Below are 24,858 nucleotides of genomic sequence, written 5' to 3' on the forward strand. Positions count from 1 at the left end.
CCATCGGTGCTGTGTTCTGGTCCTTACCCACATTCTGCTCATGTCACTGAGGTCCGCCTTGTTCCTCATCGAGTCCTTTATCACCTGAACACACAGAAAGATCATTTAGACAAGGCTGAAGCCACAAGCCAAACGTTCAGAATGTTGCTGATTCAACAGAGAGCACTACATTTGAAGTTGTACTGTATGCATTGTGTGTGTGTGTGTTCAAGGCCAGTGTGTTGGGCACTATGCTGATCATTTGCATGGGGCGTGATGCTAGTCCTTGGAGGTTGTAGCTAATTTGGCTAAACTGATGGTTGTCATCTCACTGTACCGTAGGATATATTCATAGAAGTAGAGGCTATGTAGCCTGGCCCCAGATCTGTTTGCTTTTGGCATGACAATGCAATATGACTTGGCAAGGCAGCACATACAAATCTTGGACCAGACTAACGGCTATTCTGAATTAAGTGCAAATCTCAAATTATATTCCCTATGGGTCGGTTTCTTGGACACAGACTAAGTCTAGTCCTGGACTAAAAGCATGGTCAACAGAGAATCTCCATTTAAATATATTTTTTGTCCAGAACTAAGCTTGATCTGTTTCCGGGAAACCGCCCCTATATTTAGTTGAATTAAACCTTATTTTACCAGGTAAGTTAACAGAAAACACTCACTCATTTACAGTAATGACCTGGAGAAGAGTTGCAGGGGAGAGGACAAGAGAGGGGTTGAAATTAGCCAATTGGAAGCTGGGGGATGAGGAGTGCCGGATTAGGAATTAAGACAGGGCAACCAGGGTTAACACCCCTAGTCTTGGGATAAGTGTTGTGGGATCTTAGGGATCACAGAGCGTCAGAATGTCAGTCTCCCATTCAAGCCCAAACCTAGCCCTATCCTGCTTAGCTTCAAACCAAAGCCAGACGAGTAATAAACAGGGAATATTGTATCATTTGAGACCTCTTGAGCACAAGTCTACGGAGAGATGGGCATGTCCCTGGCATGCAGCATGTTCAGGATTGTGTTCATTAGTCACCAAACGAAAGAAAACGGAGTGAAACTGGGAGGGACAACAGAGTCTTGTCCAATAACAAATGCTCATTTCCGTTGCAAAATGTTTTCTATTGCACGCCTTAAAGATCGAGACCCAGGTGTGTGCCCCATCAGGGCTGTGTTGGTGGGTTCAGACTTACGTTGGGATGGCCGTCTCGCAGCAGCTTGTGGAAAACGTGGCAAAACTTCCAGCAGAGCACCGCATTGCTGGAGAGCGGCAGCCGATTGACAGCCGCCCAGAAGGTGTGGGCGCCCTTCTCATGGTGGGTCCCCAGGATACAGGGTGAGACGAACCAGTCAAGGAGAAACACACAGGAGATGGCAGAGAGAGCACACATACTCTGACGAAGGCTGCATCGACAAAATGTGCTGGGGGAGTTAAGAGGTGTTTTGCTTGCCTATTCAACTTCCATTGTTCTCTCAAGAGGGGCTGAAAACCTCACATCTCTGAACATATCTCACAGAAAGACCGTACGGAGTAGTCTGTCTCTCGGTCTCTTTCTCAGACACACAGCTAAATGAATGGCCTGGTCCCTGCCGACAACCACGGTCAGGTTACAATATTGTTTTTGTTTTGCACAAACAAAGCCCTGAGTCATGAAGGAACATTCAAGAGCTTCCACAAACATAACCCTGAGTCCTGAAGGAACACTCAAGAGCTTCCACAAACCCATGGGAATCAACATAAACACTGCTCTCCTTTCTCTCTAGTCAGAGGAAAACAGATTCTATCCAACACACACACACGCTACCACTACGCACGCAACTAACAGACACTGCACACACACACAGCGACACACCCGACTCCAAAGAGGATATTCCTGGCATGCTTCTCTTTGACGGCGACCTCCTGCGTGTTGATGGCCTTGTTGATGCTCACAGCCTGTGCAGAGGAGGAAGTGGAGGGAAAGAGGAAAGAGACAGAAAATACCAAATCAGGGCAATGCTTTTCACTCCTCACTCGAGGAACACAGAACACACATATAATTCTTTATTTTTAGATGATTTAGCAGACGCCAAAGTGAATTACTGTTAACCTCTACGGGCTAGGGGGCAGTGTTCGGAAGTTTGGATAGTCTGACATGCCCAAAGTAAAACTCCCTGTTACTCAGGCCCAGAAGCTAGGATATGCATATAATTGGTTGTATTTGATAGAAAACACATTGAAGTTTCTAAAACTGTTACGATAATGCCTGTGAGTATAACAGAACTGATATGGCAGGCGAAAACCCAAGGAAAATCCACCCGGAAAGGACCCATAAAAAGGACCCATATTGCAGTACCTATGGCTTCCACTGGATGTCAACAGTCTTTATAAAAGGTTTCAGGCTTGTTATTTGAAAAATGAACAAGTAGTTGTAGTTTTTCCAAGGTGTCCCTCATTAGTACTCTAGTCTTGTGGCGCGCGTGAATGAGGGCAAGCACTTCGTTATTTATTTCCGGTATTGAACATACTACATTCCGTCTTAAATTGTATTGTTTATTTACATATTAGAGTACCTGAGGATTGATTAGAAACATTGTTTGGACGAAGTTTACCGGTAACTTTTGGGATTGTTTTGTCTGCATGTTGAACGAGTGAATTACTGAATCAAACGTCCCAACTAAACTGACTTTTTTGGGATATAAAGAAGGACTTTATCGAACATAATTACCATTTGATGTGTAGCTGGGACCCTTGGGATTGCAAACAGAAATAGATCTTCAAAGGTAAGTGATTTATTTTATCGCAATTTTTTGTGATGCCTCTGCTGGTTTGAAAAATGTGTATAACCATTTGTATGCGGGGTGCTGTCCTCAGACAATCAAATGCTATGCTTTCGCCGTAAAGCCTATTGTAAATCGGACAAAGCGGTTCAATTACCATGATTCTAAGCTAAAGAATGATGTTTGAGAGTTGTATTTTCATGAATGTTTAATATTAGCAATATTGTATTTTGAATTTGGCGCTCTGCAATTTCACCGGATGTTGTCGTAGTGGCACGCTAGCAGGACACCTGGCCCAAAGAGGTTAACACATTCAGTAGGCTACAGGTCTATGTGGCCTATGATAGGGCAATCAAAGCCTAACCCTAATGTTTCAAACACCATACTTTAACTGAACCATTAGAACACACACAGTGACAGCAACTAAACTCAGAAAAAAAGAAAGGTCCCTTTTTCAGGACCCTGTCTTTCAAAGATAATTTGTAAAAAGCCAAATAACTTCACAGATCTTCATTGTAAAAGGTTTAAACACTGTTTCCCATGCTTGTTCAATGAACCATAAACAATTAAATGAACATGCACCTGTGGCACGGTCGTTAAGACAGTAACAGCTTACAGATGGTAGGCAATTAAGGTCACAGATATGAAAACTTAGGRCACTAAAGAGGCCTTTCTACTGACTCTGAAAAACACCAAAAGAAAGATGCCCAGGATCCCTGCTCATCTGTGTGAACGTGCCTTAGGCATGCTGCAAGGAGGCATGAGGACTGCAGATGTGGCCAGGGCAATAAATTGCAATGTCCGTACTGTGAGACGAATAAGACAGCGCTACAGGGAGACAGGACGGACAGCTGATCGTCTTCGCAGTGGCAGACCACGTGTAACAACACCTGCACAGGATCGGTACATCCGAACATCACACCTGTGGGACAGGTACAGGATGGCAACAACTGCCCAAGTTATACCAGGAACGCACAATCCCTCCATCAGTGCTCAGACTGTCCGCAATAGGCTGAGAGAGGCTGGACTGAGGGCTTGTAGGCCTGTTGTAAGGCAGAGCCTCACCAGACATCACCGGCAACAACGTCGCCTATGGGCACAAACCCACCGTCGCTGGACCAGACAGGACTGGCAAAAAGTGCTCTTCACTGACGAGTCGCCGTTTTGTCTCACCAGGGGTGATGGTCAGATTCGCGTTTATCGTCAAAGGAATGAGTGTCACACCGAGGCCTGTACTCTGGAGCGGGATCGATTTGGAGGTGGAGGGTTCATCATGGTCTGGGGCAGTGTKTCACAGCATCATCAGACTGAGCTTGTTGTCATTGCAGGCAATCTCAACGCTGTGCGTTACAGGGAAGACAGCTTCCTCCCTCATGTGGTATCCTTCCTGCAAGCTCATCCTGACATGACCCTCCAGCATGACAATGCAACCAGCCATACTGCTCGTTCTGTGTGTGATTTCCTGCAAGACAGGAATGTCATTGTTCTGCCATGGCCAGCGAAGAGCCTGCATCTCAATCCCATTTAGCATGTCTGGGACCTGTTGGATCAGAGGGTGAGGGCTAGGGCCATTCCCCACAGAAATTTCCGGGAACCTTCAGGTGCCTTGGTGGAAGAGTGGGGTAACATCTCACGGCAAGAACTGGCAAATCTAGATGTACTGCAGTACTTAATGCAGCTGGTGGCCACACCAGATACTGACTGTTACTTTTGATTTTGACCCACCACCCCCCCCCTTTGATCAGGGACACATTATTACATGTCTGTGAAACTTGTTCAGTTTGTCTCAGTTGTTGAATCTTATGTTCATACAAATATTTACACATGTTAAGTTTACTGAAAATAAACGCAGTTGACAATGAGGACGTTTCTTTTTCTGCCGAGTTTATATAATAAAACAATTGTAACAAAAAAGGGAATACTTGTACCCTACTTGTTCTGAATATTCAAGAAAGCAATCCTCAGCAAACTGGCCCAGTGTGGGCTTCACTTGTCCAGTTGCATGTGGTGGTAGTGGCCTACCTCCAGTTCTGAGAGGGTTAAACAAACAAGGCTGAGCAAATGCAAAAGAACACACACACACACACACACATCACAACCCCATCAGCCATCTGCCAGGTAAACATCTGATTCCTGACACACACTCCCAGAAAGCCTTCCATACCTTCCAAGAATAATCATTTCACTTCAGGGTTGTCATTTTTCAAAATCAGGAGACATTCTTTTAACTTCTGTGTAAAGAGCCACATTCTTTTTCCCTTTAGTGATAGGCCTATCCCTTTCAGGCCTATTAGATATCGGCCTCCATCGGAGTGGAAAAAGCAGCCCCCCTATGCACCTCCAACTCTTCTCGGAGCCTTTAAATCAGGGATGGGCAACACATTTTGCCATGGGGCGGAGAGAAATGTATGCAGTTTTTAAGTGTATTTCCTGCAATTCTACACATTTTGTCATGACTTATGCCATGTTAATATGATATCCGAGTGAGAATGACTAACAAAATCAATTACCCCCCCTCAACCTGGTCTATTATTCAACCATGATTACAACAAGTTTAGATAGCTGGCTAGACTAAAATAATCTAACTTACCAATGTCAGCTGACATGACTAACTGAGTGACTGACATAACGAGAAACTGCTGATGCACATCCACATTTCAAAATTGCAGCTTGTGTATCCTCCTATTCTAACTCATCAGTAAGTAGAGACCCCGAAAAATGTGATTTATATAAATATAGATAGATAAATCTGTGGGCCTACAAAAGATGGGTGGCCCAGCAGGTGCCCATCCCTGCTTTAAATGAATAGCTGTGTCACATGTAGCATGTTCTCTGATAAAGAACAGTGACATGGAGGTCTGAAGTGGAGTGGTTGCGGGGAGTGTCACAAAAGGACAGGCCAGGTTGAATAATCTCACTTCCCCCAGATGTCCTGAGTCCTCTCTGGGAGGGGAAGCAGAGGGTGATAAATCATCACAGGTCCACTTCCCTGGGAGCGCAGGAAGTGTGTTGGTTTCACATGAAGGAAGAACTTGCTGAACATGGCATTCAGAGGAATAGCCTAGGTGTAGTACACTACACAGGTCATGCTTGGTTGGAGTAAAGTACACACCAGAAGCGTATGATGAGCAAGTCACAAGTCGAACCCCAAAATGTCTATTCTGGGTGATTTTTTGGACACCTTGTTCAGTTGGACATGTAGATCACAGAAACAATCTACATATCACACACACACACACACACACACACACACACACACACACACACACACACACACACACTAGGGGCGCAACAGTCATGACGAGAGCAGACAAAATAGACTACGTTTCTGTGTGTCTTTTTCTCTCAGCCTCATTACGAATGGCATATCCCAGCTCAAGGTGACAAAGACGGGCTTTGTATTGACAAGATCGATTCACAGGGTGACTGTCATGAAGTCACAGCTGTGCCTTCTGAAGAGGAGGAAGAGAAGAATGCAGAGCTGGCCAACAGCTCTCAACACACACTGCTCCCTGGTTTAAATTCCACTCCAGCCGTGTCTCTGTGCTTAGCTTGTAGGCCTGCAGAGGACGAACCACAAACCATGCTCAAATCTACTAGCCATGCCTTCGATCAATAAAACATACATGCAGGGTTGATATGGACACTGGTGCTACTGGTAGAACTCCTGTTGTTACATAATCAAGCACAAGCCAAGAGATGTGTGTGTCATCATGTCAACACAGAGCCATATATATCTGACCAAAGTCTCCTGTGGTTTCCTCTGTGTTTACTGAAGATCTGACCACAGGCAAGCTAATGTTTGACCTTTTCAAGTGTCACCATTGTTTGTCTGTGAGAATCCACTGCAGGATGGATGAGATACTTTATTGAAAACCGCTTAGGAGGAGACTGGACAAAGGACAATATCTCATATCTAGATTCCACTTGGATATTAATACTGCAAATACAGTCTACAGCATCTTCTATACTGAACAAAAAAATTAAACAATTTCACTGAGTTACAGTTCATATAAGGAAATCAGTCAATTGAAATAAATTAGGGCCCTAATCTATGAATTTCCCCTGACTGGGAATACAGATATGCATGTTGGTCACGGGTATATCTTTTTATTTATTTAAATATATATATATATATATATGGGCGTGGATCAGAAAAGCAGTCAGTATCTGGTGTGACCACCATCTGCCTTATGCAGAGCGACATCTCCTTAGCATAGAGTTAATCAGGCTGTTGATTGTGGCCTGTGGAATGTTGTCCCATTCGTTTTCAATGGCTGTGCGAAGTTGCTGCATATTGGCGGGAACACGCTGTCGTACACGTCGATCCAGAGCACATCAGACCATGGAAGAACTGGGCCATTTTCATCTTCCAGTAATTGTGTACATATCCTTGTGAAATGGGGCTGTACATTATGCTGCTGAAACATGGGGTGATGGCGGCAGATGAATGGCACGACAATGGACCTCAGGATCTTGCCACGGTATCTTTGTGCATTCAAATTGCCATCGATAAAACGCAATTGTGTTCGTAACTTATACCTGCCCATACCATAATCCCACCGCCACCATGGGGCGCTCTGTTCATAACGTTGACATCAGCAAACCGCTCGCCCACACAACGCCATACACGTAGTCTGAGGTTGAGAGGCCGGTTGGACGTACTGTCAAATTCTCTAAAACGATATTGGAGGCAGCTTATGGTAAAGAAACGAACATTCAATTCTCTGGCAACAACTCTGGAGGACATTCCTGCAGTCAACATGCCAATTGTGTTGTGTGACAAAACTGCACATTTTAGAGTGACCTTTTATTGTCCCCCAGCACAAGGTTCACCTGTGTAATGATCATGCTGTTTAATCAGCTTCTTGATATGCCACACCTGTCAGGTGGATGGATTATCTTGGCAAAGGAGAAATGCTCACTAACCGGGATGTAAACAAATTTGTGCCCAAAAAAATTGTGAAATACAAAATGGCACATTTCTGGGATATATTATTTCAGCTCATGAAACATGGGACCAAAACTTTCCATGTTGCGTTTATATTTTTGTTCAGTGTAAAAATAGCACTACCATTACATTTAAGTCAAAACATTTCAGTCAAAACCCCACACCATTTCTTCCCGTAAAAAAAAAAACGTTCAAAAATCCAAGGAACGATGGAAGGCTCCCAGCACTTGTGCAAGCAGTTCCCACACAGGAACGACCCAATTAGTCCACAGAGCGACTTTGTCGTCTGTCTGAAAGAGAGTGCCAGCTGCCCAGGACTCCTGGCAAGCCAATGGGACTAGAAGCTGGAGCGGCTCGCTGGCATAGACAGGCCTATTAACTCGTCTCGTCGCAGCATGGGCAGCCGATGAAGTGAGATGATGACTGCTAGAAAATTGAATTAGGAGGTGAGAAACAGACTGTGGTGGTGGGTGTGTTGCGGTTGGGGAGATTAGACAGAGGATGAGGCTTGCCTCACAGACAGACTAGTCTGGACTGGGCCCACCTATGTAATGCACAGAGAACTCTAGAGGCCTCTCCTATCGCCATTGATATGCTAGTCCTCGCCTGGCTGTGTGGCAGTGACACTGTCAAGAAACAAACCCTAATGGCCTGCACACTTGTTGAGCTTAAAGGATAAATGCAAGCAATATGGTGAAAACTCCAACCAGCCTATCAGAAGACAAGGTGAAGGAATTACCATACTGCTTAAACCTATCAGACTCTTTGAGATCTACAGGAGTGCCCAGGCCTTAGGGGTGGATTGGGATTCAGTATGGGCCTGTCTTGTCTAGTACTGAGCAGGACATAGCCGGTGCCTTAAAAGCCGCCCAGTCAGTGCCTGTTTAATAATGCAGCGATCTCTCATTGATGAGTCATTTTCCCAAAGAAAGCATTTGAATAATGGTTTTGACTGCAGACATATCGGTACTAGGACACGACACGATTATGACGACAGCGCATCATTTTTTACCACTGCTCTAGGAAACTTGTTGAAGAGCAGAATAAACTTCATGATGGTCCAAAAACATCTGTATTTAGAGATGGCAACCTCTACTCCTGTGCAACAACAATTATGATCGATTGAATCAATCAATAAACACAATCAGTCTAATCAAAATAATAGTCTAAATAAATAAGCCTGGGTTCTAACGAGTTTTGGGAGCTGCCATCGTTACATTACATTTTTTTTTAAACTAGGCAAGTCAGTTAAGAACAAATTCTTAATTACAATGACCGCCTACCCCCGGCCAAACCCTAATCCGGTGAACGCTGGGCCAATCGTGCGCCGTCCTATGGAAGAAGTGATTTTCCGGTGGTGGTCGTGGTGGTGTTTTAGATGATCTGCTGTTCACGCAGTGCTGAAACCACACCAAAACACAAGCAGGAGCCAAGCAGCACACACTATTCCCTGTTCCCACAGTAGTGCTTTTATCTGGCCACATCTCTTCGTAGATTCCTTGCATTCCTTTTTCTGAAGAAAATAATGAGTAAAAACACATGATTTATTTTTTTTTAAATCAGGATCTCACCGATTTTTCACAGCCAACCTTGCGACGTTCATATGCTCGAACGGTACGATGAACTCACCGATTATGGGGTGGGACCGTTGGGGGAAACAAGGGGAGAGTTTGTGTTGTTGTTGTTATCTTATACCGTGCATTTGGAAAGTATTCAGACCTTGACTTTTTCGACATTGTTATGTTACAGCCTTATTCTAAAATTGATTAAATTGTTTATTTCCCCATCAATCTACACACAATACCCCCTAATGACAAAGCAAAAACAGGTTWAATTTTTTTTGCAAACGTATAAAAAAGTTCATACCCTTTACTCAGTACTTTGTTGAAGCACCTTTGGCAGCGATTACAAGCTTGAGTCTTCTTGGGTATGACACTACAAGCTTGGCACACCTGTATTTGTGGCGTTTCTCCTATTCTTCTCTRCAGATCCTCTCAAKCGCTGTCAGGTTGGATGGGGAGCATCAACGCACAGCTATTTTCAGGTCTCTCCAGAGATGTTTGATCGGGTTCATGTCCGGGCCCTGCTGGGCCACTCAAGGTCATTCAGAGACTTAGCCCAAAGCCACTCCTGTGTTGTCTTGGTTGTGTGCTTTGGGTCATTGTCCTGGTGAACCTTTGCCAGGGATCTCTCTGTACTTTGCACCATTCTTCTTTCACTCGATCCTGACTAGTCTCCCAGTCCCTGCCACTGAAAAACATCCCCACAGCATGATGCTGCTACCATCATGCTTCACCGTARGAATGGTGCCAGGTCTCCTCCACATTGAACTCTTTGGCCTGAATGCCAAGCGTCAATCTTGATTTCATCAGACCAGAGAATCTTTTTTCTCATGGTCTAAGAGTCCTTGAGGTGCCTTTTGGCAAACTCCAAACAGGCTGTCATGTGCCTTTTAAATAAGGAGTGGCTTCCGTCTGGCCACTCTACCATAAAGGCCTGATTGGTGGAGTGCCGCAGAGATGGTTGTTCTTCTGGAAGGCTTTCCCATCTCCACAGAGGAACTCTGGAGCTCTGTCAGAGTGACCAACATGTTCTTGGTCACCTCCATCACCAAGGCCCTTCTCCCCCGATTGCTCAGTTTGGGGGGCGGCCAGCTCTAGGAAAAGTATTGGTGGTTCCAAACTTCTTCCATTTAAGAATGATGGAGGCCACTGTGTTCTTGGGGACCTTCAATGCTGCAGAAATGTTTTGGTATTTGTGCCTCGACACAATCCTGTCAATTTCAGAATAAAGCTGTAACGTAACAAAATATGGAAAAATAGAAGGGGGCTGAATACTTTTTGAATGCACTGTATGAGGAGATTCAGGCACCGTGGACAGGAGGTGCATGGCGGGCTGCTGCGCTGGTACTGCTAAGACTTGCCCACCACCTCAAGAGGAAAGGGTAAGCAGAGAATGAAAACAGGAAACATGGATCGCTGTTTGTACACGGAGGTGCTGTGGTGGGGAGAGGGTCAGTAGGTCTGGGGTGTGGTAGACGGGGGGGGCTCAGTCAGGCTTCCTGTCTTGGCACACTTTTTCCTGCCCATTTCCTTTCTGCTGAAAAATGCACCCAGCTCCTCCCCTCTTCCTCCACCTCAGGCTTAGTACCCGGTGCCAACCCAAACAGACCTCACAGCTCCAGAGTTCCAGCTCCCCTCTTATAATGTTTCCTTTGCCAGCCTCTTCCAAGTGGCCCCAAAAGGTCAATTGCACATACTTTTAACATTTTGCCACCCTACCCAAAGACAGACAGACAGACACACACATTTGTAGCTGATTGACACTAATAATGCTCTCCTGTTGACAACAATTGCTTTAGATGGTTATCTTGAACTAAAAATACTACTTGCCACTTCCTGAAAAGTTACTCACTTCACATTACGTCATACTAGACAGACTGTGTGAAAACAGTCATCCAACTATGCACTTTAAAAACACACATTTTTAGGAAGCAAATGTGAAAACCTACATACAGTTGAAGTCGGAATTTTACATACACTTAGGTTGGAGTCATTAAAACTCGTTTTTCAACCACTCCACAAATTTCTTGTTAACAAACTATAGTTTTGGCAAGTCGGTTAGGAAATCTACTTTGTGCATGACAAGTAATTTTTCCAACAATTGTTTACAGACAGATTATTTCACTGTATCACAATTCCAGTGGGTCATAAGTTTACATACACTAAGTTGACTGTGCCTTTAAACAGCTTGGAAAATTCCAGAAAATGATGTCATGGCTTTAGAAGCTTCTGATAGGCTAATTGACATMATTTGAGTCAATTGGAGGTGTACCTGTGGATGTATTTCAAGGCCTACTTTCAAACTCAGTGCCTCTTTGCTTGATATCATAGGAAAATCAAATGAAATCAGCCAAGACCTCAGAAAAACAATTGCAGACCTCCACAAGTCTGGTTCATCCTTGGGAGCAATTTCCAAACGCCTGAAGGTACCACATTCATCTGTACAAACAATAGTACGCAAGTATAAACACCGTGGGACCACGCAGCAGTCATACCGCTCAGGAAAGAGACGTGTTCTGTCTCCTAGAGATGAACGTACTTTGGTGTGAAAAGTGCAAATAATCCCAGAACAGCAGCAAAGGACCTTGTGAAGATGCTGGAGGAAACAGGTACAAAAGTATCTATATCCACAGTAAAACGAGTCCTATATCGACATAACCTGAAAGGCCGCTCTGCAAGGAAGAAGTCACTGCTCCAAAACCGCCATAAAAAAGCCAGACTATGGCTTGCAACTGCACATGGGGACAAAGATCGTACTTTTTGGAGAAATGTTCTCTGGTCTGATGAAACAGATATATAACTGTTTGGCCATAATGACCATCGTTATGTTTGGAGGAAAAAGGGGGACGCTTGCAAGCCGAAGAACACCATCCAGGGGGTGCTTTGCTGCAGGAGGGATTGGTGCACTTCACAAAATAGATGGCATCATGAGGYAGGAAAATTATGTGGATATATTGAAGCAACATCAAGATATCAGTCAGGAAGTTAAAGCTTGGTTGCAAATGGGTCTTCCAAATGGACAATGACCCCAAGCATACTTCCAAAGTTGTGGCAAAATGGCTTAAGGACAACAAAGTCAAGGTATTGGAGTGGCCATCACACAGCCCTGACCTCAATCCTATATACATTTTGTGGACAGAACTGAAAAAGCGTGTGCGAGCAAGGAGGCCTACAAACCCGACTCATTTACACCAGCTCTGTCAGGAGGAATGGGACAAAATTCACCCAACTTATTGTGGGAAGCTTGTGGAAGGCTACCCGAAATGTTTGACCCAAGTTTAAATGATTTAAGGCAATTCTACCAAATACTAATTGAGTGAATGTAAACTTCTGACCCACTGTGAATGTGATGAAAGAAATAAAAGCCTCTACACTATTCTGACATTTCACATTCTTAAAATAAAGTCGTGATCCTAACTGACCTAAAACAGGAAATTTTTACTGGGATTAAATGTCAGGAATTGTGAAACTGAGTTTAAATGTATTTGACTAAGGTGTATGTAAACTTCCGACTTCAACTGTATTACTAATGTCCCTCAAAAGCAACAAGCTGCAAAAGCCATAGAGCGTAAAAGTGAGTGGGTTTAGGTTATACTATTTCTTCAGGTTTGAACTCCACCCCTTTTAAAAACGTCAGCACACTAAAAAGGGCCCTCTGTTTTACAAATTTGCTCACATCTCTGACGTCGATACCCGCTCCCATGGAACATTCACTCTACACCTCTAAAAGCCTGGTATGGTGGGGAAAGGAAAAACAAGACAATCCCTCCAGCATGGCCACTCTTCCTGTCTATGTGAACAGAGAGCCAACATGGATTAGACCAGGGTTGTGTTCATTAGGGCAGCATTAGCATAGCAAAATGTTTCACAAAGAAAATGTTCTTCTTCTTGGACAAGTTTAGGTAGTCCCTCCCCGTTTAAGTCAAGAGTTTTTCCCTGGTTAGGTCATGTGCTCAGAAAAAAACTCAACAMCTTACTCATGACCAAAGTATGACAAAATACTGTGAATATAAAGCTGTCCAGAATCAAACTGGTAGGCCTAAATATTTTTCCACTGAATAGGTATATGCTACTGTATTGTCCATCTACTTCTCATTGTCTCATGTCTATTAAGACTCCATTATCACTTCAAAACCTCCAGCATTGAGCTAGTCAAAGTCTATGACCTCACCGACAGGCTTTTGTTCCTGGGGGGCTTGTGCTGGAAGACAGAACAGCAGGTGGTTGAAGAGAATTACTGGCCAGAGTGTGGACCCTGGGGTCCAAAGGCCATGGCTAGCATAATAAAACCTAAACCCCATGGTACGTTTACAAGCCTCCTTTGACAAGAGTTTTCTGCAACCTCCTGTGAGGAAGGCCTCCTATCTGCTTTGTGTAACTAGTGGAACTAACTTACTATAGAAGTGCTGACGTCATAAAAACACTGTAAAAGGGCAAGCACATCTGCAGCTGAATTAATTTGTGGTTTCTCTATGCACATTCACACTAATGAACCTTGATAAAGATGCTACGACACTGTAGAAATGTAATACAGCCTTACAAGACTAGGTTTTAGTTCACCTTAACAATAGTAGGACCTATACCCAAGATGTAAACGACAAGGCTGTTCTCTGGGCCCTCTTTGAGAACGATTTGATATCTGTTTTTGATTCTTGCATCTGCCAAGAGTGCTGATGTTTTCATACCGTTGTCTCTCAGGTCATGACATAAATGACCAAAGCAGAGGCATCTGAGCTAAGAGGACACTGACAAGCAGGTGGCAGGCAGGAATGTATCTTCCTCTGGCTGAGAGAGAGAGGAATTCATCTCGGAGAGCAGCCCTGAGGCTTCGTCTGTTTGATCCAGAGCAGTGAACATCGCTCCAATAACATATAACATGACTTTGAGCAATCGGTGTTGCTTCCAAGAACAACTGAGGTACTTTTTCCCCATCACAACCAGTGTTTGTCACAAACAAACTTGTGTGTCCTCAACAGCTACCTCCATGCCAATGAGCTTTCAGGGAGGAGCACAAAGCCCCTGGAGATGCTTTCGTATTGGCCCCCTTCCCCCACTCCTCTATACAGAGCCAGAGTAGCCTACACTGTGTTGGCACTGAAAGGGCAGTTTTGGTGCTTTGGCCCTGCTAATACACCTGCTCCGGAACTCACACCAAGTTCTGCCAGTGTTGAACTGACCCTGAGGGGATTTCTCAAGTGGGGATTCCCCTATTCACAAATTACTAATCAATGTTCTCCATCGGCTGTTGAAGGCCATTCATGATCAGTCATTCACAAAAGCATACATAGCCTCTATCACTATAACCCATAATATTTGCAATAACACTCAAGCTGTAATAAAAATGTGATGGTTGTGTATCAATAAGAGTGATTATTAGTCCGAACTAATCATGTATGGTTTGTAACGCTGTATCTTATGTCCCTGGTGATTCGTATTTTTTTTTWATGTTTATGAGTTGTGGAATCCAACCTATTACTAGATAAGCTGCTGTCTCTAGTAGCCTTATAGAAAGTAGCTGACCATGACACACATTGCAAAGCAGCTGTGCTACCATAAATGTATGTCTGACATCGCTATCGTCCAAGAAAACAACACTAGTCAGATAGCTCGTTGACATTCTAGTCACCGTGAAAAACGTACGCGTGCTTACGTTATCTAGTGACTATAGAGAAAGGGCTACTGTGAAAAAATAAAGGGGGAAACGTCCGATCAGTCCAGGGAAATTCGTTTGCAAACTATAGCCCAGTACACTAGTTATAGCCTACACTAAAACATGCATCTGACTGGAGTCTGGACTATCCTATAACAAACAATGTCCTACACGGCCAACTTAAAAAACATMACCTCGATATAGTTTTATGATCAGCAACTGATTTAGAGCGAACATGAACATATGCAGTATCTTAAATTTCATAAAGAAACAATCCTGGTAACAAATTAGTTCGCTCTCACCCTAAACATGCATATCTGTTGCGCCTTTAACACAATAATGCTCAATGGAAAAACAAATCGATATCTGGAAACCTACCATTTTACTAAGATCCATAGTCTCAGAAAAATGCAGGGTGGCTGTGAGATCAAAGACGAAGCAGGTCGCTGGCAATACTTCCGACACAATAGTCTACAACTGGGAAAGGAGAAATCTAGAAACACTTATGAGGGAAAGGGTGGTGGAGTGGGCCCGTTAACTCAACATGTGTCCGGATTTGGTATCAAATTCTCTCCTTCCGTGTCCATTCTACTCTCCCCGGTCTTACGTGCTCAGTTAACGGTGGGGGCTCCCAGACACAGCATCCGACTGTCGAGAAGCGGAACCGAACTGTCTAGAAAACGACAGTCTACACACGGGAACGTGTACGGTACTCTGCATTTTCCGCATGTTTCATACCATTTTAGATTGCAGTATTTAAAACGACATGACAGTTTCTAAGCATTGAGCATTTAATATCCTTCCGGGGCTTTTGTGTAAACAATAGCGTGCCCTCACTGAGACAATAGGTGCAGACCGGGGATGGCACAAACCCCCGCTCAAACTAACCTCGTTCCTCACCACGTAACAAATTATACAATCCTGAAAGAAAAAAAAAACTATCAAAGAATTTATGAGAAGGCGAGACACTAGAGCTGCGCGGCTCGGACACACTGCAAATAATCATGATGGTAAACAATGTAACTTTCCATCACCAGTATAACAAATCATCAGTGATTGGGTGACTGCTTACATGTGGCCATAACACTACTCTCTGATGTAGGCCTATGTCTATGGGCCATATTGACATATGATGTGCTATACGAAAAGTGTAGCCTACAGTAGCATAATTAAAGTAAGTCACTGTCAATATCAAAGATATGCTGTGACTCTACTGCAAAAAAGGAGCCGTTTTCAGTCTTCAGCTATGCTGAGGCAATGTGGCTATGAACTTTAGCCGACAGAGTAATCTTAGGTAAATAGTGCCCCCCTCTGGTTACTCTGAGACAGGTTTATATCAGAATCATGAAATGATTGCACTGTCTGGAACCTTCCCTAAAGAAATGGAACAGCCCAGATAATTTCAGATAGCTATTCAAAGAGTAGGCTCCTTAAATATAGAAAAAGCACAAACAACTCAATATTAGACCAAGCATATCATTCTTTAGTAATAACCTCAGCAACCGAACACATTAAGTATTTTTTCAGAATTGTTTGCACGTCATGCATGAAAAGCACATGAACAAATAAAGTTACTATTATAACTACTAGGGCCAACTGAGGAGCATAGTCCGCGGTAATCAATATGTGACCCATTCTCCTGCTGGCAGACTGGCCGCTCCACACAAACAGTCAATCTTCAGACAAAGCCTGCTCTTCACCACAGTCTCTTCACTTTCTGGTACTGTGTGGGTGGACCCACCGAGCACAGCTTTATGGAGAGGCTGCAATTCTCACATACACTACTCTAGGCCTTTATGAGTATCATGTTTAAATTGTAGTCAGTTGTATAATATTGATTGTTTACAAAACTTCTGTCCCCATACATTGATTCCGCCTTTGTGATGGTGGTGCCGAGAACACACGCACACCAAGTTTCAAGGGTGAAAGTTCCCTCTGTCTCAATTCTGTGGGCAAAGTTCATATTATGGCCTTGAACACAGCTGAGACAAAACAGTTCCAGACCAAAAATCAACTTACTGGTAGGTCACGCCGGCATTTCATTGCGGAGTAGGCCCTTCTAGCCAGTTGGCCAGACTCAGGGCATATCGCTACTGTGTGTGAGAACAGTATCCACTAAGCAATACTGGTTTTACTCAATAATAATATCGAGTCCGATAGAAATTAGATCTAAAAATCACAAGTGTTATTGTAATAATGAACTCAATAATACAAATGTAGGTCCTTGTGATGATGTAACCTAAGCATCCAATGTCCAATTAACTTTTTTCAGCTTGTAAAATATCTAATCCACTCCAAATTAAATGCCAGAGTTAATGCCATTGTGATCTCATCTCAGCACTTTGTTCCAATGGCTGACCTGCCACTCATGTCCGGGACTTTTTAATTTACAGCCGGTGCAATGAGGCCACAGCCCAGTRCCTACTGTTTTTGCTGCTTCAGTGGTTTAAGTGGGCCCGGGCCGCTTTCGCTCTCCCTGTGCATGTGTGTATGTAACTACCTAACTCTCTCTGGTTATAATGACAGGGTACAAGCACAAGGTGGGTGTAACTTACAAAGGCAGGAAGAGAAAAAGGAAGACCAAGAGTATTTGTAACAGACAGAGAGATTAGAGAGTCCACCCTGCTGTGCTGCTCGTGCCCAAGGGACATTCCACAGCTGCCAGGGCACCACTAAAGGGGGCAAAGGCGTTCTCTTAGTCAAACCAAGGTATATGATCTAAGAACTAAACTGTTAACATTGTCCAAAAGTGTCAGAATGACTCTTACTCTCAAAAAGCAGAGGATTTTAACACCCACCATCTCAGATTGTTTTGAAATTGTTTCTGTTAGAAACATAAGATTAGCATTCCTGCAACATCATTTCGTTTTATTTATTAAATTAAGCATAATTTAGAAATTAAGCTAATTGATTGCACCAAAATTGGCCAATTTAATTTATAGGATTCACATAATATTCAATAAATATAGTACCTAACATCAGATTTGGACTAAACGGTTTTCTAACAATGAGTAAGACATGAGGAATCCAAAGAAATTGTCACCCACGGACCCCCCACCCCAATAACAAGTATATAGTATCAGTTCTCTATGTCTGACAAGCAGTATGGAACTGCAGCTCAGAGTATTGTGTCTTCATTCCCAGTGAATTTGGTGATATTTYTTCCACTGTTCAATGAAAGTCATTGAAGTTGTTAGGTTTATGTCCCACCCTAAATCCTGATATTACCAGGTTCTGGCCACTAGATGGTGCTGTTCCAGGTGATTACTCTTATTTTAAAGGCGGCTTTTGACAATTTCTTTGGATTCTTCATTGAATATTATATGAATCCTATAAATCTAAATGTAAGGCCTTAATTATGTAAGCCACACTGGAGTCAATCTCAGGATGTATCCCACAATAGAAAGCCCAGTCTGGGAGGCCCAGGAGAGGTTCTAAAGTGGGGTGCCGGGCTGAACGGAAGTAGCCTTCCCACAGACGCAGCCATGTTTCTCTCATTTCAGACGACTATCCAGACAGACACTCTGTCATTGTAGCAGGCAGTACTTAGCTATGGTTTCTGACCACAACAGTGGTGATCATCACCATAGTGCATTCCAGGGAAGATGGATGGAAAAACATCAACATGTAGTCTAGGCCTACTAGCCCATTTCAGGAATAAATAGAAACTAATTAAACCAGGACTCTTTTATTGTTTCAAGACAAAGTCAGGTCTGTCTTTCCAGACGAGAAAGAGGTGGATAGCAGCTCTCCCCTGGAAGTTAAATGGTTAGTTAAAGTGGTACGGTTTTCAAATGGAGGTGGACTGCTGAAACGACTAAAATAGTTTCTCAAGATGGTCACTGAGCTCATTTTTAACAACTGTGCCATTATGTTTCATGACCGATGAGAAACTCTTACGTAGCAGTACAACTGTGACTCCAGAGAGAGGCATGGCTGTCCTTCATAAACAAGCACACCATAGATTAATTCCATCCACAAATAGAGAGAGCATTACTAATTTCAGGTCTCTAAACATGTCATTATATGTATGCTGTATGTGTTACCTGGCCCTGGGTGAGGTATTTTTATAACTCTGCAGACAAAATGATGGAGCGAGGACTCGGAGTCTGAACACACCCTTCTTGTTTACCCGACTCTCAGGCTTTAAGCCTCGCCGAGATAGGAGCCCTGGGACCCATAACATCACCTGTACCACTATCAGTCTACTCTAGAGACTTGTTCTGTGTCAATGCATTTCTATACACCATAAAAAGACTGCATGTTTCCAACTCCTACGGTCATTTGTGTAACCGCACAAACAGATCTGGGACCAGGCTAGATTGTATTAGAGTGCTTGTGCCTGTACAGAGGAGCTGGAAAGAGGTCTTAGAGCAGAGCCAAACTGGTAGTTTTGGGACAGTGGTGAAAGCCAGCAGATTCAGGCAGATCCGAGCCAAAACAGATCAGATTAACTCGGGATGATCCCTGTATTAAAGCACAAACAAGATTTCACTGATTCCTGCCTGCGCCGCAGAACAGCTTTACGACTGCTGTCAAAAATCTACCATAACAAAAACAACTGCCATAACCAGATTAGGAATCATATCCAATTTGAACAATTTTGAGAGGAATGTGGTGTGATTTTAGGTGAAAGCCTAAACTTGTCTATGTCACAGTCACAGCACACTACGACTACAAGAGACAGCAAAACTCTGCTCTCTGGATCAATCTTCAGTCCCGTAAATGAGTGCTCAAAAGCTTACTGATTAATTTAGCAGTGGTCGTAGTAGAAGATGGCAAAAGCAGGTTGCAGCCGCCGCTGAAAAATAAATAATCCAGCAGAGCATGGTCATTTAGAGGCTTGATTCATCTGACCTACTTTTTTGACTGGTCTGGGAAGAGGGGGGAGAGACCGCCAAGCAGGAAGTGTCTTGTCCACACAGCTCAGTAGCTTGCATGAAAAATTWGCATGCGTTTTTCTGGACTTCAGCTCTTGAGTAACAGCCTGTCAGCTACATGGGATGGATAATTCATAGGACATCCAAACCATCATAAAAAAAGGGGGATATGCAGTTGCTATATCCATTTTTGGATTTATAAATGACTATGTACCCATTGATTCTAGAAGAATATAACTTAGAAATGCCTCATGAGCTTAATTCAACTGTCCTACCCCATCAGAACCTAGAATAAGCTTGTTTCACTCCAATGTTTGTTAACAAACACTATATAGCCTCAAAATATGATTAAAACTAAAAAATGTGATATCATGGATGATCAGTCCTTGCATCCATAGTTCTGTCTATGAATTCTCCAGCCCCACCCCTCAGTTTTTTACAGAAACACTTATTGTTTGAACTGCGGATTGCCCCTTTAAACCGCATCAACAAACAGTGCTGCTCAGTTCCACCATTTCTTCCTTCCTTTCACACAATTTACTTCCCTGTATCATAGAAACAATGATAGTCCCACCCAGCTCTCTCTCACACACCCCAGTATGTTGGCTGATTGCACTTTCCAGAACCCATCACAATATCCCAGGTCAATAGTTCTAGTGCTGTGTCCAGGAGTCACTAATAGGCTTTTACTGCAGTTCGATACATGGTAGTGGTATTTATGGATAGTCCAGGCAGACACACACAGCATTTTGCCCACCTCTCTGAATAGTCCAGGCAGACACACAGAATTTAGCCTCTCTCTCGCCACAGTTGTAGGCGTCACCTCTCCTGAGATATGGTAAATCAGACCTGTTCTTATCAGGCAGAATTCCTCAAAAGGACAACATCTGTGCTCTTGGGACTAACCCATTTCAACAGATTTTGATCTTGCACTGAAGACCCAACACCGATGTCATATCTCTATAATCTTTGCAATGTCAATTTCATGTGATGGCATATTTTCTCTCTGCTCCTACGGGTGCTAGGCTATTTGAGCCATAGCCATCAAAAACTCATATCAGAGATGTTACCCCCTGCTAAGAATGAGGAGGGATGATGTTGGCTTGCTGTTGTGTGGTGGTACTATAGTACTGCATTGTACTACAAACATCGTAAACAATGCATTCCTGTAAACACTCGCTGATTTAGGTCAAATTGGCGCGCATGGATCATGAGCAATGTTAACAAAAAAATCCATGGAAATTCGAACGTGCGAGGCAGCACCAATCAGTCAAGCAGATGAATCATGACATATCCGCACGTTCTCACGCTGAAAGGATCATTGCCAATTTCAACGCAACGGACGGTTCCAACTCGAAGCTTTACCAGAACTATTACAATATCTTAACATTTCTTAGTCCCTTCTAATTCTGTAAACGAAATCCAGAATTCCCCCAAATTCCCACTAAACAGGTGTTTTACCTGACCGCGTTCAAAGTTATCCTTTTCAAGTTCGAAACTGTTCGCACCACCGGTCCGACGAATCAGCGCTTTGTGAATTGGGTTCGGTACTTGCTGCATGGAACTCTTCACTCGGTCCATTGTGTCTCTTTAGAATTTCCACTGAAAAATAATATTTCTACAAAGTCATCGTCAAATTATTTCTAAAATTTGACAATAATAGTCCATGCAGTCGGCCAATTCAGGAGGTAATTTCGCCTGTCCACCGCGTCTCCCTCTGTAGGCGATGTCATGTTTTTAAGMTGGGTTCGTAACCAAGTAGGAGGTGGGATTTTACTAGTTGCGAAGTGGTCAATGGATGCGTTCATGTGCTTTTAATTCGTTGACAAACGCAGATTGGTTTATGCCCAACAAGCTGTGTAGACCATAAACTAAAAGTACAGCTATTATGCTTGTAAACAAACGATAGTGTTCAGAAAATATATTAATAAATTGTTTTGTTTTTTAAATAATGCAATGTTCTGCATTTAACTGCCAAAATGCTGTTATCAAGATCATTTTCTTAGTAGGTGGTCAGTTGTCAGCTTGTGAGAGAAATGGGAGTTCATGATGAAATAAGAGTTTCCCACTAGTAATTACCATTTGGAAGGCCATTCAAGTGGATTTTTCCCAGTCGTATGTGGTAAATTCCCACTGCCCACTTGGTTATGAACGCAGCATTAAGCCTGACGTGCAGTGGGGTTGCTGGTTGTACTAAACTGATTTTAAAATATAATCCCCATGCTCTCATGTTGTTACCCTTTCTCCCTATGCAGTCTAAATCAGCTTTTTTGCGAAGGTGTTGCACTGTTTTGACACTGATGAACTATAGAGTTGCCCAGAACATAGAGATAGATAGAACTCATTTTTGTATCTGTGCTATTATGTTTTAACCTTTATTTAACTAGGCAAGTCAGTTCAGAACAAATTCTTATTTTACAATGACGGGCTACCCCGGTCAAACTCTCCCCTAACCCGGATGCCGCTCGGCCAATTGTGCACTGCCCAATGGTACTCCCGATTATGGCCGGTTGTGATACAGCCCGGGATCGAACCAGCCCGGGATTGAACCATTATAGCGTCTGTGACAGCATGGGCAGCACCATTGAGGCTATCTCCATTTTGAAGTAGTAGTTCTTCTTCACGATTGGCTGATCCTTCCTGATGACCTGGTTGGACATGACTCCAGCAGGGTCACCAGGAAGGATCAGCCAATGAAGTTGGAAGTCCAACCTGGACTCAGAGGTCAACATAACATAGTACATGTAAATCCGGGACACACCAATTAGTATGATATGTTAGGTTTCATATGGTACAGTAGGTATTAATTTCTGATTGTCCATCATCCATGTCGTATGATATGTTACGAATTACAATTTGTATGATATGATACGAATTGTAATTTGTACAGTATGTTACAAATTTGCTAAACGTATGATATGTTACAAATTCCAATTTGTTGTGGCTAAAGTTAGCTAAATTAGGGGTTAGGGTTAGGTTAAAGGGTTAAGGTTAGGATTAGCTAACATTCTAAGTAGTTGCAAAGTAGATAAAAAGTAGTAAATAGTTGAAAAGTTCCTAATTATCTAAAAAGTGAAAGTTGTCCATGATGAGAATCGAACACGGAACCTTTGGGTTCTTAGACGTTCACTAGACCTTTGCCTTATACATTTTATACTGATTTGAGTATCCAGAATTATAATTTACTATGTTACGTCTAGTCTATGAGACCAGGCTGGAAAGTCCCACCCAGTTGACTACGTTAAAATGGTGGAAGCCCTCAATGGTGCTGACCATACTAATATGGTATTTTGGCCACGCCTTTTGGCCACTAGAGGCCTCTATCATTCTCTATGGCCCAGATGCAACCGTAACAGACAACTCACAGAAATGGCAATGACTGGCTGGAATTCCGCTGTTGTAGAGCTGACCCCAATTAGTTGACTGGTCGATTGTTTGGTCGTTAGGCTGTTGGTCGACCGAGATTGTTTTAGTCGAGTAGTAACAAATATATATTTGCGGCCATCTCAGTGAACTAATCTAATCTTCGGACGCGAAGACTAAATGCCAATTTATGCTTGATTTCAAAATGTGGTCGCTCCATATGGAGCGTGTGAGGCAATTGTGGAGCCTGCAGAGGCCAACTCGAGCTCTGTACGGCATCATCATGGGCCTCCCAAATGTTTTCCTACTGAATAATACTTTTAAGATAAATTGGGTTAAACATTTCTTAATGCACCACCACTAATGACCTGTGGATCTTCTCAAGTAATGTTTTCTTCACCTCAAACAGCAAGCAAACAAAGTCTGTTTTTACATCCATTGAAAATGACAAAAGTTCCTCAATGTATTTGAACAATCTTTCCAGTTCTTTCCCTTTCAATAACCACTCAGCATTAAAGGGGAAAATTGTCTTGCTCTGATCCAGTGGAAACGTCATAAAATAGGCTTCTYATCAGTGCTTGACTTGTACTGAAATATGTTACGGTACTCATTTTGGGCGCTGGTTCTGTTTATATTTAGGTGCAGGAGCTCCACAATACCTTTGAACTAATATTCTATAAGAGGAACATGAGCTCAAGCAGTAGAACATTTGAGGTGCCGGTACTCAGCTCTGGTGAGCTCCTGCCCAAGTCAAGCACTGCTTCTTATCCCTTGCGCAAATAGCCCACAGCTGTCTGTCGCGAGCTCACTTGCACGGGAAACTGAGGGCCCAGAATATTTTATCAATGTTGTAAATTCGCTAGCGCAAGTTTAGCGCAATATCCAAGTTGATACAGTGTTTCTAGTTCATTGCAGATAGGCCATGTGTAGCCAATGTGATTTATAGGATATTTATTTTTATCAGGATATTTTCTACCTGCATGCTGCAATGTTTTTATTTGTTGGCTTTATGTAGGCTATTTTTACATAGTTAGCAATATAAGTTACTTTTTAGGTTTGTATCATTTTTATTTAGATTTGGATAGAATTTTGATTAACCACATGACAATGATTTTGACATATGAAGACGTTATTATAAATTAAATTAAACTGTTTCACAAATGTGCATATAGGAAAACCATAACTGGCAGGCAGATCGGTAGAAATGAGTAAGATAAATTGGCATTCCACATGAGAAAGGTTTCCGACTCCTCATGTAGCCTATTACCAGCAACTTCAGGAGAGTAATGGCAGAATCTGTGAAAGCCAGCAGGAGGAGAATAGTTGGGTCAGGTTAAGATTTTTCTTCTTCTGGTTATCTAGATCTCTAGCGCCCTCTTGAGGCATGAAACCGTAAGCTTAATGCATCAGACAAGCTCAATGCATATATTGATTTTATTAAAACACGTATGTATGGAAAAATACATATTTAAACATTTCAAGCAATGATTGGTCGAAAGAACAGATGACATTCGGTTGACCAAGATTTCTTTTTAGACAGCCCTATCCTGGTGCCCTATTATTTGAAAATGATTGATTTTGATATTATGCTCAATTACGCATTGTTGAAGGCGCATGATAGCGTTTGGGTTGTTAGTACAGTCTTTATCACGATAATGTAGATATAGACAAGCCTGTAGGAAAAGTCCATGTTTATGACTGTAGGCTTAC

At 42.9% G+C, this 24,858-nt stretch overlaps 1 protein-coding gene across 4 annotated transcripts in view; it reads right to left on the minus strand.

The window, feature by feature from the left end:
* LOC111949548 (huntingtin-interacting protein 1) overlaps positions 1–21,525 on the minus strand; it is a 45,318-nt gene extending 23,793 nt beyond the window's left edge. For 2 of the 4 annotated variants that reach the window (XM_023966823.1, XM_023966822.1), the window contains exons 1-4: positions 21,247–21,525; positions 1,855–1,918; positions 1,176–1,318; positions 28–84 (exon numbers count right to left, since the gene is read on the minus strand). In XM_023966823.1, coding sequence (XP_023822591.1) covers positions 28–84; positions 1,176–1,318; positions 1,855–1,918; positions 21,247–21,366 — 384 coding nt within the window. In that variant the 5' untranslated portion in view covers positions 21,367–21,525. Of the gene's footprint in view, positions 1–27; positions 85–1,175; positions 1,319–1,854; positions 1,919–15,283; positions 15,865–21,246 lie in introns of those variants that run through there. The other 2 variants (XM_023966824.1, XM_023966825.2) reach the window with 2 other exon arrangements.
* Between the last annotated feature and the right edge of the window lie 3,333 nt (positions 21,526–24,858).

Source organism: Salvelinus sp. IW2-2015, linkage group LG22, assembly GCF_002910315.2.
Source record: "Salvelinus sp. IW2-2015 linkage group LG22, ASM291031v2, whole genome shotgun sequence".
Lineage (NCBI taxonomy): Eukaryota > Metazoa > Chordata > Actinopteri > Salmoniformes > Salmonidae > Salvelinus > Salvelinus sp. IW2-2015.